The sequence below is a fragment of the Oncorhynchus nerka genome, linkage group LG9a (assembly GCF_034236695.1).
Source record: "Oncorhynchus nerka isolate Pitt River linkage group LG9a, Oner_Uvic_2.0, whole genome shotgun sequence".
Classification (NCBI taxonomy): domain Eukaryota; kingdom Metazoa; phylum Chordata; class Actinopteri; order Salmoniformes; family Salmonidae; genus Oncorhynchus; species Oncorhynchus nerka.
Window position 1 is genome coordinate 40,606,001 of NC_088404.1, and position 15,874 is coordinate 40,621,874.

General features: G+C 43.4%; 1 protein-coding gene across 1 annotated transcript; it reads left to right on the top strand.

Moving 5' to 3' along the window:
* Positions 1-175: 175 nt before the first annotated feature.
* aars1 (alanyl-tRNA synthetase 1) lies at positions 176-15,597 on the top strand. The gene is made up of 21 exons (XM_029668140.2): positions 176-283; positions 2,513-2,666; positions 3,264-3,452; positions 3,611-3,756; positions 4,278-4,469; positions 9,951-10,095; positions 10,186-10,331; positions 10,432-10,540; positions 10,807-10,957; positions 11,063-11,187; positions 11,651-11,795; positions 11,926-12,104; positions 12,366-12,479; positions 12,594-12,800; positions 13,111-13,295; positions 13,430-13,538; positions 13,720-13,833; positions 13,919-14,038; positions 14,271-14,357; positions 14,512-14,625; positions 14,752-15,597. Exons 2-21 carry the CDS (start codon positions 2,523-2,525, stop codon positions 14,932-14,934), a joined length of 2,904 nt encoding a protein of 967 aa, XP_029524000.2. The 5' UTR covers positions 176-283; positions 2,513-2,522; the 3' UTR covers positions 14,935-15,597.
* The last annotated feature ends 277 nt before the right edge of the window (positions 15,598-15,874 follow it).

Genomic DNA, 15,874 nt, shown 5'->3' on the forward strand with positions numbered 1-15,874 from the left:
AAATATACATGATTTATTTCCAATCTACATATTGCTCTATAAGAGAAAATAAATAGACATTTCTATTGCATCAGCCATCGATAGCAGTTCGCGCAAGTGCGGTCGCGGGTTTGGCAATGATTGACAGTAAATTATAGCCAATAGAAACTGAGTACCAATGCAGTGACTATTCTGTCAAACCAATAGTGGCAGTGTAAATGCGGGAACACTGCATTTCACTTTGATTGTGCCAGCGTGGGGTGTCAGTGCGAGCGGTGACAGAAATAAAATAAAGATAAACTTTGTGAGTATGGGAAATGTTTAATTGATAGGAGTACAGTTAATGGTGCCTGTCATTGTTAAAATGGTTAAAACAGCGGATTTATGTCTAATATAGCTACTTAATTCGTTCGAATGTCGCGTATAGCTGACGTTTTCATTAATGACTTGAGAAAGGAGAATGGCAATTATTCATACACCGTTGGATTATGCCTTACTATGGTATTAACTAGCTGGGTTTAAAGTTATCCCCATTAGCTAACTCTATTTAGCTAGTTACCTATATGGGCTGGCTAGCTAGCTAACCATTAAGAACGAATGTATTGCTAGTCAACGAATTTGCAAAGGGAGACGTGGAATGACTCAATGTAACCGCCTCATTTTAGCATCGGTCAGGGCAGGTTACAATTGCAGGATGAGCTTGCTGTAAAAAAAAATAAACAAGACCGTGCGGGCGGTCGTTAACTCGGTTGTCAGGACCGGGACTAAGCTCAAAATCTAGGCGGCGTTTTGTCTTCTCCCTACAGTATTCAGCATTAGCTTTGCCCACGACTGGCTGGTATGAACTACAACCCGACGCTACGTTAAGGTTTAGTATTGTCAATCATCGCCAATGACACAGCTTTCGAAGCATATGGCCCTTTCATCATCAATAAGTAATCATTCAATTAAAAAAGATAAACATACTGCAGCAGTTTTGCACAGGTCAATACAGCTATGGATGCCTCCATCTGACGAAACTAAACTTCCGCTATACACTTCCCGACTTAAAGCCGGTGTACACTACACGATTTTGGCCACGATTTAGCTGTCCCAGACACTTGAGATCGAAGACAAAATACCGATGTAGTTGGCGGCGGTCATTGACAGTCTTAATGTATTCGAGTCCAATACGCAATCTGAGGGCTATGGTTCTCGTCTTTGAGCAGTCAGACGTCACTATATTTTAAACAGGTTTCATGTTATTTATTTATGTAATATATTTTTAAAGTCTTACTGAACGTTTAAGGTTGCTTTGAGCGACAGTTTGTAGCTGCGTTCAATCGAATCACGTCATTATTTCGCGGGAGGGCGTGGCTTCGACCATGTGAAAAATCTTGACCACCAGCGGTGCCACAGCGTTTAGTGTGCGCACGGCTATGTTGGCCACACACACAAAAACTACTGGAAAGACGGTCGTTTAATGTAAGAGGCTTAGCGATGTTGTGATTTTGAAAGTCGTGTAGTGTCCACCAGTCTTTACACACAGGTGTTAGGAGCATGTAAGATAGCTAATTAGCGCAGGTGGTCACCTCTTGGCTTCCATCTGTTTTCTCTAAACAAGCACTGTAACATGGATGGCATTATGGGAATCAATTGAACCTTTTTTAAAATGTTATTATTTTATTTCTGGCTGATATGAAAGAGAAGGTCCTTATGCTTTGGGGCTCTGAACAGAACTCCCCCATACAGAATACTATTTCATGAGAGTCATGATCAAGGGCTAGACCAGTACATGCCATTGGCTGTTAACCCCCAGAGGAGACACATGGAAGGTAATTTACACCAGCAGTGAAGTTTCCTGGATTATCAAGGATTCCACCTCAGGAAATAGGACCTCTGTTACCTTTTAATTAAGCTGTGACATATGCTATATGTCCACACATGACTTGGTTTTACTTTAAAGTAAGGGCTAGCTAAGTAATCAAGTAATCTTTGAAAGTTTAAGATTGACTGGCAAACGTAAATTAGAATTACTGTATACAGCAAAATGAAAATCCTACCTCAGAGGATGGACAGGAAATTGCTTTAAAGGTAGTCATACAAAGAGGAGTGTTGTGTTCATGTGGGATCTTCTCCTGCCTTCCAGCCAGGCCTGCTACGAAGCTTCATAATTGGTGAAGATAATGGGTCTAAGGCCTAGACAGACCCTGGGGCCAAACTTGTCATAAACATGCTGCATATGCCTATCCAAGGATGTGGAAGGCAGCTGCAATTAGTGTTTTATAGGTCCAGTCAGGGATGTGCTCTAAAGTAAACATGGTTTTCACATGAATTTGGTTGAAGCTGATAGTCAGTTTCCCCCCCCCCAAAAAAGCAAAACCCATGTTTCCATTTGCTTGCTATTCCAGTGGAAGCAAGGACACAGAATAATTTAATTGCAACTTTAGTTTGTTACCTACAGTATTCGGGCCTGCCTACCCATACCTTCTCCCTCACCGGCATTTCATGTGTTTGTTCCTAACTGTTTTTGAACTGTCTGTGTGATCGTCAGTCCTTTCAGAATGGACTCTTTGCTGCCTGCTGCTCAGATCCGTGAGAAGTTCATCGACTTCTTCCGTTGCCATGAACACCAGTATGTCCATTCATCCGCCACCATACCTTTGGATGACCCCACACTGCTCTTCGCTAATGCTGGCATGAACCAGGTACGCAGCAATACTGTCCATTCCCCATATTTCTCCCCTGGCATGAACCAGGTACGCAGCAATACTATCCCTTCCCCATACTTCTCCCCTGGCATGAACCAGGTATGCAGCAATACTGTCCCTTCCCCCATACTTCTCCCCTGGCATGAACCAGGTACGCAGCAATACTATCCCTTCCCCATACTTCTCCCCTGGCATGAACCAGGTACGCAGCAATACTGTCCCTTCCCCCATACTTCTCCCCTGGCATGAACCAGGTACGCAGCAATACTATCCCTTCCCCATACTTCTCCCCTGACATGAACCAGGTACGCAGCAATACTATCCCTTCCCCCATACTTCTCCCCTGCAGTTCTGTAGAGAGTGTGGCTCTATTGGCTAATTAAAGCCTCAACTCAGTGGATGTGTCTTAGCACAGTGGAATAATACCCTCTGGAAGTGTATTGTTCTTAAAAAGATGTCTCCTAAACTCATACATTCTGTCCATATTTGAAGCTTTTAGAATAGAATAAACTTTGAAGTATACTAATCCCAATTTAACGCTATCTTTCTTACCCACCCTCTCTCTTTGTCCACCTATCCAACCTCCCCTTCCAGTTCAAACCTATCTTCCTGAACACCATTGATCCGTCCAACCCCATGGCCAGACTCAAGCGTGCAGCTAACACACAGAAGTGCATCCGCGCTGGGGGCAAGCACAATGACCTGGATGATGTGGGCAAGGATGTGTACCACCACACCTTCTTTGAGATGCTGGGCTCCTGGTCCTTCGGAGACTACTTTAAAGTAAGTCATGGAGACCAGATGTTAGATACGGTAGTAGTCATCTCATCTGTAATGACGTTGCAACATTTTAACAAGTCTCAAGATAGGGTTTGCATGTTGGGAAGATTAATTGATTATATATCTCTTATTTCCTTTCCTGCTGACTCCTCTCCCTGCAGCACCTTGCTTGTACGATGGCCCTGGAGCTGCTGACTAAGGAATTTGGGATTCCCATCGAGCGTCTGTACGTAACCTACTTCGGTGGTCATGAAGAAGCTGGGCTGGATCCAGATCTGGAGTGTAAACAGATATGGCTGGACCTTGGGTAAGTGAGTTTCAGGAGTAGGAAATTCTTGTCAGATCGAGTAAGGCCATTATATATCCAAATCTACCTGAATGATAGAAATAGGCTGCACTCTTTCTATTCTTGTTATTGTGGTCAGTAACACTATGTGTTGGGTGATAATTCTCTCAGGGTACTGTTCCCTTTTCGAACCTCTAGACGCCACTTTGCTGGTTACAAAAACAGTCTTGTGAGAACAGTCATGTTCTCGCTCTGTGCTCGTGTTCCCTCCCAACCTGCTCCTACTGTAACCTCTCTCTTCTGAGTCTCACCTGGGAAGGATTTATTAGTTGGATTCCATTGCAAAACGTTTCGTAATGTGCAATGGAAACCATTTAGCGTTTACTTTAGGAACCAAATTGAAGCAAACGGTACCAAACAGGGAGGGACCTTACATGAATTTATCCAATAGAACCTTTAGTTTTTGTTGAAAAATATTTTCTAAGGGAATATGACTAATGAATACACCCCTGTTGTACCTGTGTCTCCTCCCTGGGTGACAGAATGGACGAGGCTCGTATTATACCCGGCAGCATGAAGGATAACTTCTGGGAGATGGGGGACACAGGTCCTTGTGGGCCCTGCAGTGAGATCCACTTTGACCGCATCGGGGGGAGAGATGCAGCCCACCTGGTCAATATGGACGACCCCAATGTGCTGGAGATTTGGAACCTGGTGTTCATCCAGTACAACAGGTAATTCATTTATAAATAGCTGTAAAATATGTGACCGACTGACTTGATTGGGTCTCATGTAGCAAAATTTGAATGGTGTTTTTTTACATTGGATAAAAGTAGACTCCGAGCTAGAAAATGGTATATCATACACTATAGTTGAGGAACAATGGGACAGTGATTCTGTTTTGAAAGTTGATAAACTTTACTTTTGAGAAAATTGTCCTTGAATGTTTTGGTTCACCTACTGGAGAGCTCTTTGTCTACACCTATTTAGCAACATTCCAGCTTCTTAAGCCTCACCAATCTCTTTAAGGATTCACTTGTGAGTCCATGTGCTAAACAGTGAGTACTGTAGTATACAACCAAAGATTTCAAGACTAAAAGCTGGTTTATACTACATCTATCGACACGTCTGTCTGTATACAGTTGACGCAGTGACATCATGAACATTCTATTGTCATCCAACATCAAACTTGTCGTTATGAAAAAGTATAAACACCAAAACGACAGTCTGCATGACATCAGCAGCCTGGTGGTCCAAAATAGCTTAACTGGTGTATTTTAAAGCCAATAAACCAATCTGTTTAAAAAGGAATTTAGTATACAGTGAATTTGGGAAAGTATTCAGACCACTTGACTTTTTCCACATTTTGTTACATTACAGCCTTATTCTAAAATGGATTAAATAAATAAAAACATCTCAAATCTACACACACCATAATAAAAAAGTGAACCGGTTTTTAGATTTTTTTTGCAAATTTGTTAAAATAACATACCTTCTTTACTAACATGTTCAGGCCCTCTCGTATGAGACTCAAAATTGAGCTCTGGTGCATCCTGTTTCCATTGATCATCCTTGATGTTTCTACAACTTTATTGGAGTCAACCTGTGGTAAATTCAATTGATTGGACTTAATTTGGAAAGGCACACACCTGTCTATATAAAGGTCCCTTTGTTGACAGTGCATGTCAGAGCAAAAACCAAGCCATGAGGTTCGATGAATTGTCCGTAGAGCTTCGAGACAGGATTGTGTAGAGGCACAGATCTGGGGAAGGGTACTAAAAAATATCTGCAGCATTGAAGGTCCCCAAGAACATAGTGGCTTCCATTATTTTTAAATGGAAGAAGTTTGGAACCACCAAGACCCTTCCTAGAGCTGGCCGCCCATCCAAACTGAGCAATCAGGGGAGAAGGGCCTTGGTCTGGGAGGTGGCCTAGAGCCCGATGGTCACTCTGACAGAGCTCCAGAGTTCCTCTGTGGAGATGGGAGAACCTTCCAGAAGGATATCCATCTCCGTAGCACTCCACCAATCAGGCCTTTATGGTAGAGTGGACAGACGGAAGCCACTCCTCAGCGGCAGGGAGTGGTAGACTAGTCAGGATCGAGGGAAAGATGAACGGAGCAAAGAACAGAGAGATCCTGGATGAAAACCTGCTCCAGAGCACTCAGGACTTCGGACTGGGATGAAGGTTCACCTTCCAACAGGACAACGACCCTAAGCACACAGCCAAGGCAACGCAGGAGTGGCTTCGGGACAAGTCTCTGAATGTCCTTGAGTGGCCCAGCCAGATCCCGGACTTGAACCCGATAGAACATCTCTGGAGAGACTGTGCAGCGACACTCCCCATCCAATCTGACAGAGGTTGAGAAGAATGGGAGTAACTCCCTAAATACAGGTGTGCCAAGATTGTGCCAAAGAACACTCAAGGTTATAATCACAGCCAAAGGTGCTTCAACAAAGTACTGAGTGAAGGGTCTGAATACTTATGGAAATGTAATGTTTTAGTTTTTTATACACTTGAAAAATTATCACAACCTGTTTTCACTTCGTCATTATGGGGAATTGTGTGGAGATTTGAGGGAATTATTTTTAATAAAAAATCTATAAAAAATCAATTTTAGAATAAGGCTGTAACGTAACAAAATGTGGAAGTTACTGGGTCTGAATACTTTCCGAATGCACTGTATGTCAATCTAGCAAACCAGGCAACTTTCTGAACAATATTTTTGTTCGTTTCTAGCTTGTAAGCTAGCTAGTAACGTTAAGTTAGTTGACTAGCCAGTTCTAATAATGACCATATCCTATAGCTGACAACGTCTTAACTTTACAGGAAAATGAACTCCCAACTAGAGGTCGACCGATTATGATTTTTCAACGCCGATAACGATTAATTGGCCTATATATACAGTATACACACACTGTAACGGTTTTGACTTGAGGTTATTATTTATAGGGGTGCCAGGTAGGTTGTGCCTACCAGAGAAAACATTGGTTTCTCCTTTTAGTTTGGGTGGGAATGAGTCCCATCTGGTCCGTCAAGTCTACACCAATACAAAGGACTCATGTAAAAGTCAGGATGGAAATTAACTTTTCATAAACCCTTAAAACATTGGAAAGAACTTCCAAAACAACTATATTATTTTGCGTGGGTTGTATTAACAACATCAAGGATTACGCACACATATAATATAACACAATGAGTTCTGGTTCCTCCAGAAATGTCCTGTACCTCGGGCCTAAAAAGAGTCCAGCCCGGTAAAGGAGTTCAGTGAACTCAAGTGACTTTTGTCACGCAATGTTTGTCCGTTCATTCCGTGTAGCGTAAACCCAGTATTAAACATACAATTATTTTACCACAGAACTTTAAAGCGTATCAACTCTTAATTAAGTCCTCAACTACAACTAACTACATAAATCACAGTATACATCACATCCAAACAAATGAAATACCGTATACAAAAAGGTGGTGGTCAGTCAGACAATCAAATCCGCCAATAGATCTCCAGCGGCGAAAGGCCACGAAGAACGGAGAGGTGTAGTCCAGGGACGCAAAGAGTGGATCCTATCCTGGGTAAACTCTCTTAGGCTACAAAACACACGTTTAACGGCAACAAAACAAACGGAATAGAGAAGCTTCGGAACTGAGGGTTGAACACATCCTCATGCACGTCTCCATCACAACCCCACTTTCGCGCAGCTGATGCTGGCTATTTAATTGGGAATTAAAGGGAAAGCGCCCTATTCGAAGGAGCTGCACTGAGACGGTTCAGAAAAATTCAGGGCCGTCACAACACACACACATTTTTGTAATAATGACAATTGCAACAATACTGAATGAACACTTATTTTAACTTAATATAATGCATATTATAGGTGTTTTTAAGGTGATTCCACAGGTTGGTGGTATTTTTTGATTTAGCTGTTGCTGTCCCCATGCTTTCATCTTTATCACAAATAAGTCACCTTGCTTTCCCTGGTGCCAATTCCATGTAATAGTCCCACACTGGTGCTCTGCTTTTCTCTGCCATCTGTAAAACACACACACATACAGCTATGAAGTGACAATGATACTGAAGAGTCTGCTTCGGAGACATACTCGCAACTGTTTGAATAAAAATAAATTAAGTTACCTGTGATGAATGTTGAAAACAAAAACTGTAATTTCTATATGCAGGAAATCCTATTTTAATAATGGGCATGGTAAGAATTGACTACCTTCTAGCAAAATCTGAAAAGCGGTTCCTTCATTCAATTATTCCATAGGATATTTTTAGATTCACTTAAAATAAGGTCTGTTTCGTGTAGGCTTACACCACCTTGCCAATTTTATAACTGTGTAGATATCCATAGGACAAGGTAACTCTGATCAATATTGACTAAATATAAGCGAAGATCATTTTTTTTGTAGAGTGGAATTATGAAAATATGTTGACAAATGTTACCTTATCCTAGTGAGATTTACACGGATATCAAAACGCCGAGGCGGTTTAAGCCTGCACGAAACACAGACCTTATTTGAAGTAGATCAAGACATTCTCTATGGAAGACATGAACGGTAAAATAACGAAGGAACCCCTTTCAAGTTCAGCCGCAAGTTATTACAGGATTAATAACGCGTCGACTATTTATCTCTAAACCATATACCTTTTGACTATTACGAGCCTGCTGTTGCCTACCACCCCTCAGCCAGACTGCTCTATCAAATCATAGACTTAACTATAATAAACACACAGAAATACGAGCCTTAGGTCAAATCCGGAAACTATCACCTCGAAAACAAAACGTTTATTCCGTTCCGTATTTGATCTAACGGATGGCATCCATGAGTTTAAATATTCCTGTTACATTGCACAACCTTCAATGTTATGTCATAATTATGTACAATTCTGGCAAATTAGTTCGCAATGAGCCAGGCTGCCCAAAGTGTTGCATTTACCCTGACTCTGCGTGCAATGAACGCAAGACGTGACACAATTTCCCCTGGTTAATATTGCCTGCTAACCTGGATTTCTTTTAGCTAAATATGCAGATTTAAAATATATACTTGTGTATTGATTTTAACAAAGGCATTGATGTTTATGGTTAAGTACACATTGGAATAACGACAGTCGTTGATTGATTGTTTTTTATAAGGTAAGTTTAATACTAGCTAGCAACTTACCTTGGCTTACTGCATTCGCATAAAATCTGTCGTTCTGCCCCTGAACAAGGCAGTTAATCCACCGTTCCTAGGCCGTCATTGAAAATAAGAATTTATTCTTAACTGACTTGCCTAGTTAAATAAAGGTGTAAAAAAATGTTTTTTAATCGGCTCCCCCAAAAAATGATTTCCGATTTTTATGAAAACTCGGTCGACCTCTACTCACCCAACGATCGTTAATTTGTAAGCTAATTACACAAAATAGTTTACGGTTGAGAGTGTGACAAAATAAAAGCAGGTCATTCTCCCTGAGAATAAAAAAAAAAACTTGGACACTCGTTGGCCTAACATTATATCCTAATTTGACTTTGGTGCAGGTCGTTCTTTTTTTGTCCCATGCACAGGATACAGAAGCTGTAAACCGTACAGTGAAATGGTTACTTGCATAGTGGAGTCTTTTTGGTTTAGACATGTAGCTAGCTAAACAATGACCCATAATCCAAACTTTATGAATCTACAGGTAGCTTAAAATTAGGCTATAACTAGCAATACGAATAATATTACTACATAGATCATAGACGTAATGTTAGCTAGCGAGCAGCCAGCTAACATTAGCTATCTAGCTAACAGTACGCTTTAACTTGAAATGAAAACAACTTTTGACAAAATGAGAAACATAATATATCAAAATGTAGCTAGACTCTCTTACCTGTATACATGGATGTACGCGTCTCCCTCTCTGTCACAGATTCCATGGTTGCCCTTAGTTTGAAGATGTAATCCCGAGACAGGTGTTTTTTTTCCCAAGGCAAAACCAACTAGGCATCGAATTTTACAATTGTATTCGTATTTAAGATGGCATACAAGTTTTTTAGGCACATGAAAGTTCCCATGTTCCAGAAGGCATTTCTGCTATACATTTTGATAAATCTTTTTTCGTTCAAATGTATGTCCTGTAAAGTAGTGACACGCCTAGTTTTCTGAAACGAATAAGAATATTGTGTTCAATTCAATTCCTGTGTAATGCACATGTGCGTAGATGCAGGATCTGGCTGAACCTGTTCCTCCCCCACCAGGGAGTCTGAGACAGAGCTGAAGCCCCTACCTAAGAAGAGCATTGATACAGGCATGGGTCTGGAGCGTCTGGTCTCTGTGCTGCAGAATAAGATGTCCAACTACGACACAGACCTTTTCATCCCCTACTTCCAGGCCATCCAGAAGGCAAGCACCACTACCAAACACTATTTACCATTACTCTCTGGGTGCTCTGAATGACCTGTCTGACAGTACCATTGTGGTTGTTCTGAACAGGGTACAGGAGCCAGGGACTACACAGGAAAGGTTGGTGTTGAGGACGTAGATGGCATTGACATGGCCTACCGTGTCCTGGCTGACCACGCCCGCACCATCACCATCGCCCTCTCTGACGGGGGCAGGCCAGACAACACAGGAAGAGGGTGAGTCCTTTTAACTGTCTGGCTGACTCTTTGGCCTATGTTTGTGTGAACATCAATCTCTTAATGTGCACATTTTAACCTTCTCCCTCTGTGTGTTCAGATATGTGTTGAGGAGGATCCTGCGTCGTGCTGTGAGGTACTCTCACGAGAAGCTGGGTGCTCAAAAAGGCTTCTTTGCTACCCTAGTTGACGTGGTGGTAGAGTCCCTGGTAAGAAAGTCATCCCACTTTTCATGTTATTCACCATCTCTCCTTCTGTCTTCGTCCTTTCCTGTTTTCCTCTGCTGTCTCCTCGAAGGTGGAAAAATCTGTCATTCTGGCCTTGAGCAAGGCAGTTAACTCCCAACAACAACTGCTCCCAGGGCAGTTGACTGTGATTTAGAGCAGCAACCCGCACCAACCTAATTGGGTTGGGTTAAATGTGGAAGATACATTTCAGTTGTGCATCTGACTAGGTATCCCCTTTCCCTCTCCAGGGCGATGCCTTCCCTGAGTTGAAGAAAGACCCAGACATGGTAAAGGACATCATCAACGAGGAAGAGGAGCAGTTCCTCAAGACACTCACCAGGGGGCGAAAGATCCTGGACAGAAAGATCCAGAGTCTGGGAGACAGCAAGACCATCCCTGGTACTGAAGGGCTACATTAGCAAATTTGATTAATTAGAAACATTTACCTTGTTGTCAAAACAAAATGCTCTTTTAAAACACTTTTTCTCTTCTCTCCTTGTGAAGGTGACACCGCCTGGTTGCTGTATGACACATACGGTTTCCCCCTGGATCTCACTGCCCTAATTGCTGAGGAGAGGGGGATGATGGTGGATGTTGCTGCTTTTGAGGAGGAGAAGAAGGCTGCCCAGGTGAGAGTAGAGAAATGGTGACCAGTAGAAAAGATGGAGCCTTGGATTGGCATGGAGTTGATGTGGATTTTTGAATTTGCCTGTGGAGGTGGGAAATGTACTGCTTTGTGAATGTCTACAGACATGAATGCTTTCCTCTGTCAGCATTTCTCAGTCAGTATTGCACTGTAAGTGACAAGTGCCTTGTTCTGCTTATTAGATAAATCGATATTTACAATACATTACAGCTCCATTACTTGCAGTGTTAAAGCTCCATTCCATGTTGAGTGAAGGGCCAAATCACTTCAATAAGGTCATATGATATCAGGGCTAAACATGCCATTTGGCTTTCTATCTAAATAATGAGTATGATGTTTCCACATAATGAATGACTGATTCATCATTGGTGTAAAGTTAGTTGAAAGTTTATTCAATGTAAATAGAACGGGGATTGGGCTGTCTCATCCATGTCCGTCCCATTCAGGTTAAGTCCCAGGGGAAGGGCTCTGGGGATGAGGACCACATCATGCTGGACATCTATGCCATCGAGGACCTTCGCAACAAAGGCATCGCTGCTACTGACGACGTACTCAAGTACAGCTACAGTGCTGACGACAGCGGCAAATATGGTGAGAGACGCAAATAAAATCAGCTCAGTTTTATTAACCAACTCAGAAAGATGGTTTGCTTGGTATTTATTCAAAACGCTTTCTTGCTTGTCTGTTTTAATCCCTGTATATTTCTCTGTGGTTGTCCCAGTGTTTGAGCAGGCTGTGAGCACGGTGCTGGCTCTGAGGAGGGAGCGTGCCTTTGTGGATGAGGTGACAACAGGGCAGGAGTGTGGGGTTCTGCTGGACAAGACTTCGTTCTATGCGGAGCAGGGAGGACAGAGCTTCGACGAGGGCTTCATGCTGAGAGAGGACGACTCTGTAGATGATGTAAGGACCTACAGAGAGGACTGACCGGCCAGTTGTAAAAGCCATATTAGACATGAATGTTGGCAGCAGGTAGCCTAGCGGTTAAGAGCGTTAGGCCAGTAGGTGGAAGGTCGCTGGTTCAAATCCCCACTCGGTGGAATGTCTGTCGATGTGCCCTTGAGCAAGGCACTTAATCCTAATTGCTCCTCTAAGTCCCTCTGCTCAATGACTGTAATGTAATTCTCTGTCTCCCTCTCACACCACATTTACTCCCTTCCTCAGAGGATGGAGTTCACAGTGAAGAACACTCAAGTTCGGGGTGGATACGTGCTGCATGTAGGAATGGTTTACGGCACTCTGAAGGTTGGAGATAACGTCATTCTGCATGTGGATGAGGTAATGCATCACTCAAAAGTACATTTTAATGACTCAATTTCGTGATCTTTTCTTAACTGCCTTGATATTGAAAAGGTATTACATCTCTACTGTCCAAACCCCCCTCCTCCCCAGGCTCGTCGTAGGCCCATCATGAGTAACCACACTGCCACCCACATCCTGAACTTTGCCCTGAGGGAGGTCCTGGGAGAGGCTGACCAGCGTGGCTCCCTGGTGGCTCCTGACCGCCTGCGCTTTGACTTCACCGCCAAAGGTGCTCTGAGCACAGAAGAGGTGCGACGCACAGAGGAGATTGCCTGCACAATGATCCGCGATGCAAAGGTGAGAGGTCATAGGTCACTGAAAGTATGAGTAGGGGGTATGTTAATTTCTGTTTGATCAAGTGTTGTTTTTACACAGCTCTTTGGTTGCTGGTGTTATTGATCTAGGGCCTGTTGTCTATTGTTCTATTTGAGTATTCCTTGACTGTTTCCTTGCCTTATTGCACCTTAACATTCTGTATCGTCTCCTGTTTTCTTTTATACACTGTCACCCCAAGGCTCCTGTCATCCTTTTCTCCTCCTCACAGAATGCACTGTTTTCAAGCGTGTATTACCAAGTCACGACATCAGCTCTTTCTGTCTCTCTGCAGCCTGTCTATGCCATGGATACCCCCCTGGCAGCAGCTAAAGCCATCCAGGGTCTGCGTGCTGTGTTTGATGAGACCTACCCTGACCCGGTGCGCGTGGTGTCTATTGGCATCCCCGTGGCTGACCTTCTGGCTGACCCCAGCAGCGCTGCCGGCTCCTTCACCTCCATCGAGTTCTGCGGAGGAACGTGAGTACACAGCTCCCCTTGCCGTTGCTTTACATAATTATATCTCAGGATTCAGAAATACAGAGATGTTGTTTGACAATTTACTGTGAGACTGTTGCTCGGTTGTATTCTGTACATTCTATCTGTAACTTCAGGCACTTGCGGAACTCTGGCCATGCTGCACCTTTTGTCATCGTGTCAGAGGAGGCCATCGCCAAGGGAATCCGCCGTATCGTCGCAGTGACAGGAGCAGAAGCACAGAAGGTGAGAGGACAGAAAGGTTCCCAACCATTAGTGGATGCTTCACATTCGTGTTCTACATTATACTACAGGTTCTTAGTCAAATCACTGGGTGATGATGGTATAGGTATCACTCTTTCATAACCGCTATTTACTCAACGGTAACTGACTAACTTGAATCCCGTCCCCACCCTGCTCTGTTCAGGCCCACAGGAAAGCAGATGCTCTGAGACAGTCTCTGTCTGCTCTGGGGGACATGGTGAAGGTTCAGACCGCCCCCAATAAAGACGTGCAGAAGGAAATCGCTGACATGACAGAGGTGAGGGCTGTCGCAGAACATCCAGCCCTTAATGAGCCGTGTCCGTCTGTGTGTTTACTTACTATGTCTCTGTTCTGTGTTGCAGTTTCTGGGCATGGCAGTGATCTCCCAGTGGCAGAAGGATAAGATGAGGGAAGCCCTGAAGGGCTTGAAGAAGACCATGGATGACCTGGACCGCGCCAGCAAGGCTGATGTCCAGAAAAGGGTATGAGAGAGGGTCCAGACATGGGGGTTTAGGGGGGGGGGGCAGACATGGGGGTTGGTGGAGATTTATTTTTTAATTTTTTAGGTATACTACATTTCATAGAAACTGATATACTATGTAGGCTGTGTAGTTGGGGAGTATGCAGATCATTCTATATGAATGGTGTTTTCCTCATGTTCTCTGGTTCAGCTGGTCTTTAATTGCTATATTCTCTCTGCCTCTCCTCCCCCAGGTTCTTGAAAAGACCAAGGAGATGATTGACAGCAGCCCTAACCAGCCGCTGGTAGTCATGGAGATGGAAAGCGGAGCCTCTGCCAAGGTAACAGCATCATTTTCTCTCCTCTACAGCCAACCCTACCACTCTGGAGAATTACAACACACCACGGCACAGATTATCCCTAAATTCGAATCAGACATTTGTCTAATTCCACTTCTATTTTCTAACCCTTTCACTGTGTCTTTTTGTGTCCCAGGCTCTGAATGAGTCTCTGAAGCTGCTGAAGACCCAGTCCCCCCAGACTGCTGCTATGCTATTCACCGTAGACAACGATGCTGGAAAGATCATCTGTTTATGCCAGGTGCCCCAGGTAAACCATGTGCTCAACCTGTGTGTTTACATCCATTCACAGATTAGCTCCTTATGTGTGCTTAATGCAATGACCTTACATTTTTGTTGGGACAGTATCTTATCTGTTGACTTTCTCCTCTACCAGGATGTGGCCAACCGGGGTCTGAAGGCCAGTGAGTGGGTGCAGGAGCTCTGCCCTCTGATGGATGGCAAAGGTGGTGGCAAGGATATGTCTGCCCAGGCAACTGGCAGGAACACACACTGCATAGAGGAGGCTTTGCAGATGGCCAACCAGTTTGCCCAACTTAAACTGAGTGAAAACGAATAGAGAGGAGGCTGGGGTGTGGTGAATGATTATGGGGAAAGATCCCTCGATCCAACCCCACTGGAATGTTCCAGCTCTGTTCTCTGTGACTCTGAACTGGACGTTCCAGAAAATTGTATAGAAACATTCACCCATCCAAAGGTTAGAAAGAGAAGCGGATACAAGAGCCACCTTTCTCTGAAAGATGCATCTGCAATTTTAAGGAGGATAACATGGTTTTGATCCATGCACAATTTGATGGCTCCCTGCAAGATCTGTGGTCGAAGGATTAGGTGATCAAATGATTGATAGGTGTACGAAGATGCTACCCCCAACATCCTACCTGATCTGTCCTGAGGTAGATAGTATTAGTCCTCCTTCCATCCTCCTCCCACTTTAACTAACGATGAAAATACTCAACGGTAAACTGCTTCAGTTCATTGCTTGTTTCTCTCTATTTCATTGGCCTCTTCCATGTCATTGTGTTTCACTTCCCCTCCCGGACTGTGGGGAGATGTGTTCTCTGCAGACTGTCTTTCCTGCCAGTTGTAATGTACATTCACAACAGCAACCGTGGCACCTGTCAGCGCCACCAGCTGTGTAACAGTTTTATTGTCTGTCATCTCAATATTAATGTAGTCGATTAATAATGAATTTAAATAAATGGGTGACATATGACATTGTCAATTCTGTGAAATGCATTTTATTGCCACTTATGAACTTCACAATGCATTCATGTCTTGATGAATTCCATGTTGTGGAAGAAAAATACTGATAACACTTGATTTCTTAATTTCTTCTAGTATTTAAATCTGTCTTCTCCTGTAGTTCATAGGTGATGATCAGATGACCTATTTATCTGGTCAGTCTGATGCTAGGTAACGATGTCCAGCGCTAGTACAGGGGCTGACGTGTTGTAAGTGCTCTTACTGCCCCACTGTAGAAAAGACCCAGAAAACCACCA

Coding starts and splice junctions, on each gene's coding strand:
- aars1 (XM_029668140.2), top strand. CDS start 2,523: ATGGACTCTTTGCTGCCTGCTGCTCAGATCCGTGAGAAGTTCATCGAC. Junction 2,667..3,263: donor CTAATGCTGGCATGAACCAG/GTACGCAGCAAT, acceptor CTCCCCTTCCAG/TTCAAACCTATCTTCCTGAA. Junction 11,796..11,925: donor TGACGACAGCGGCAAATATG/GTGAGAGACGCA, acceptor TGGTTGTCCCAG/TGTTTGAGCAGGCTGTGAGC.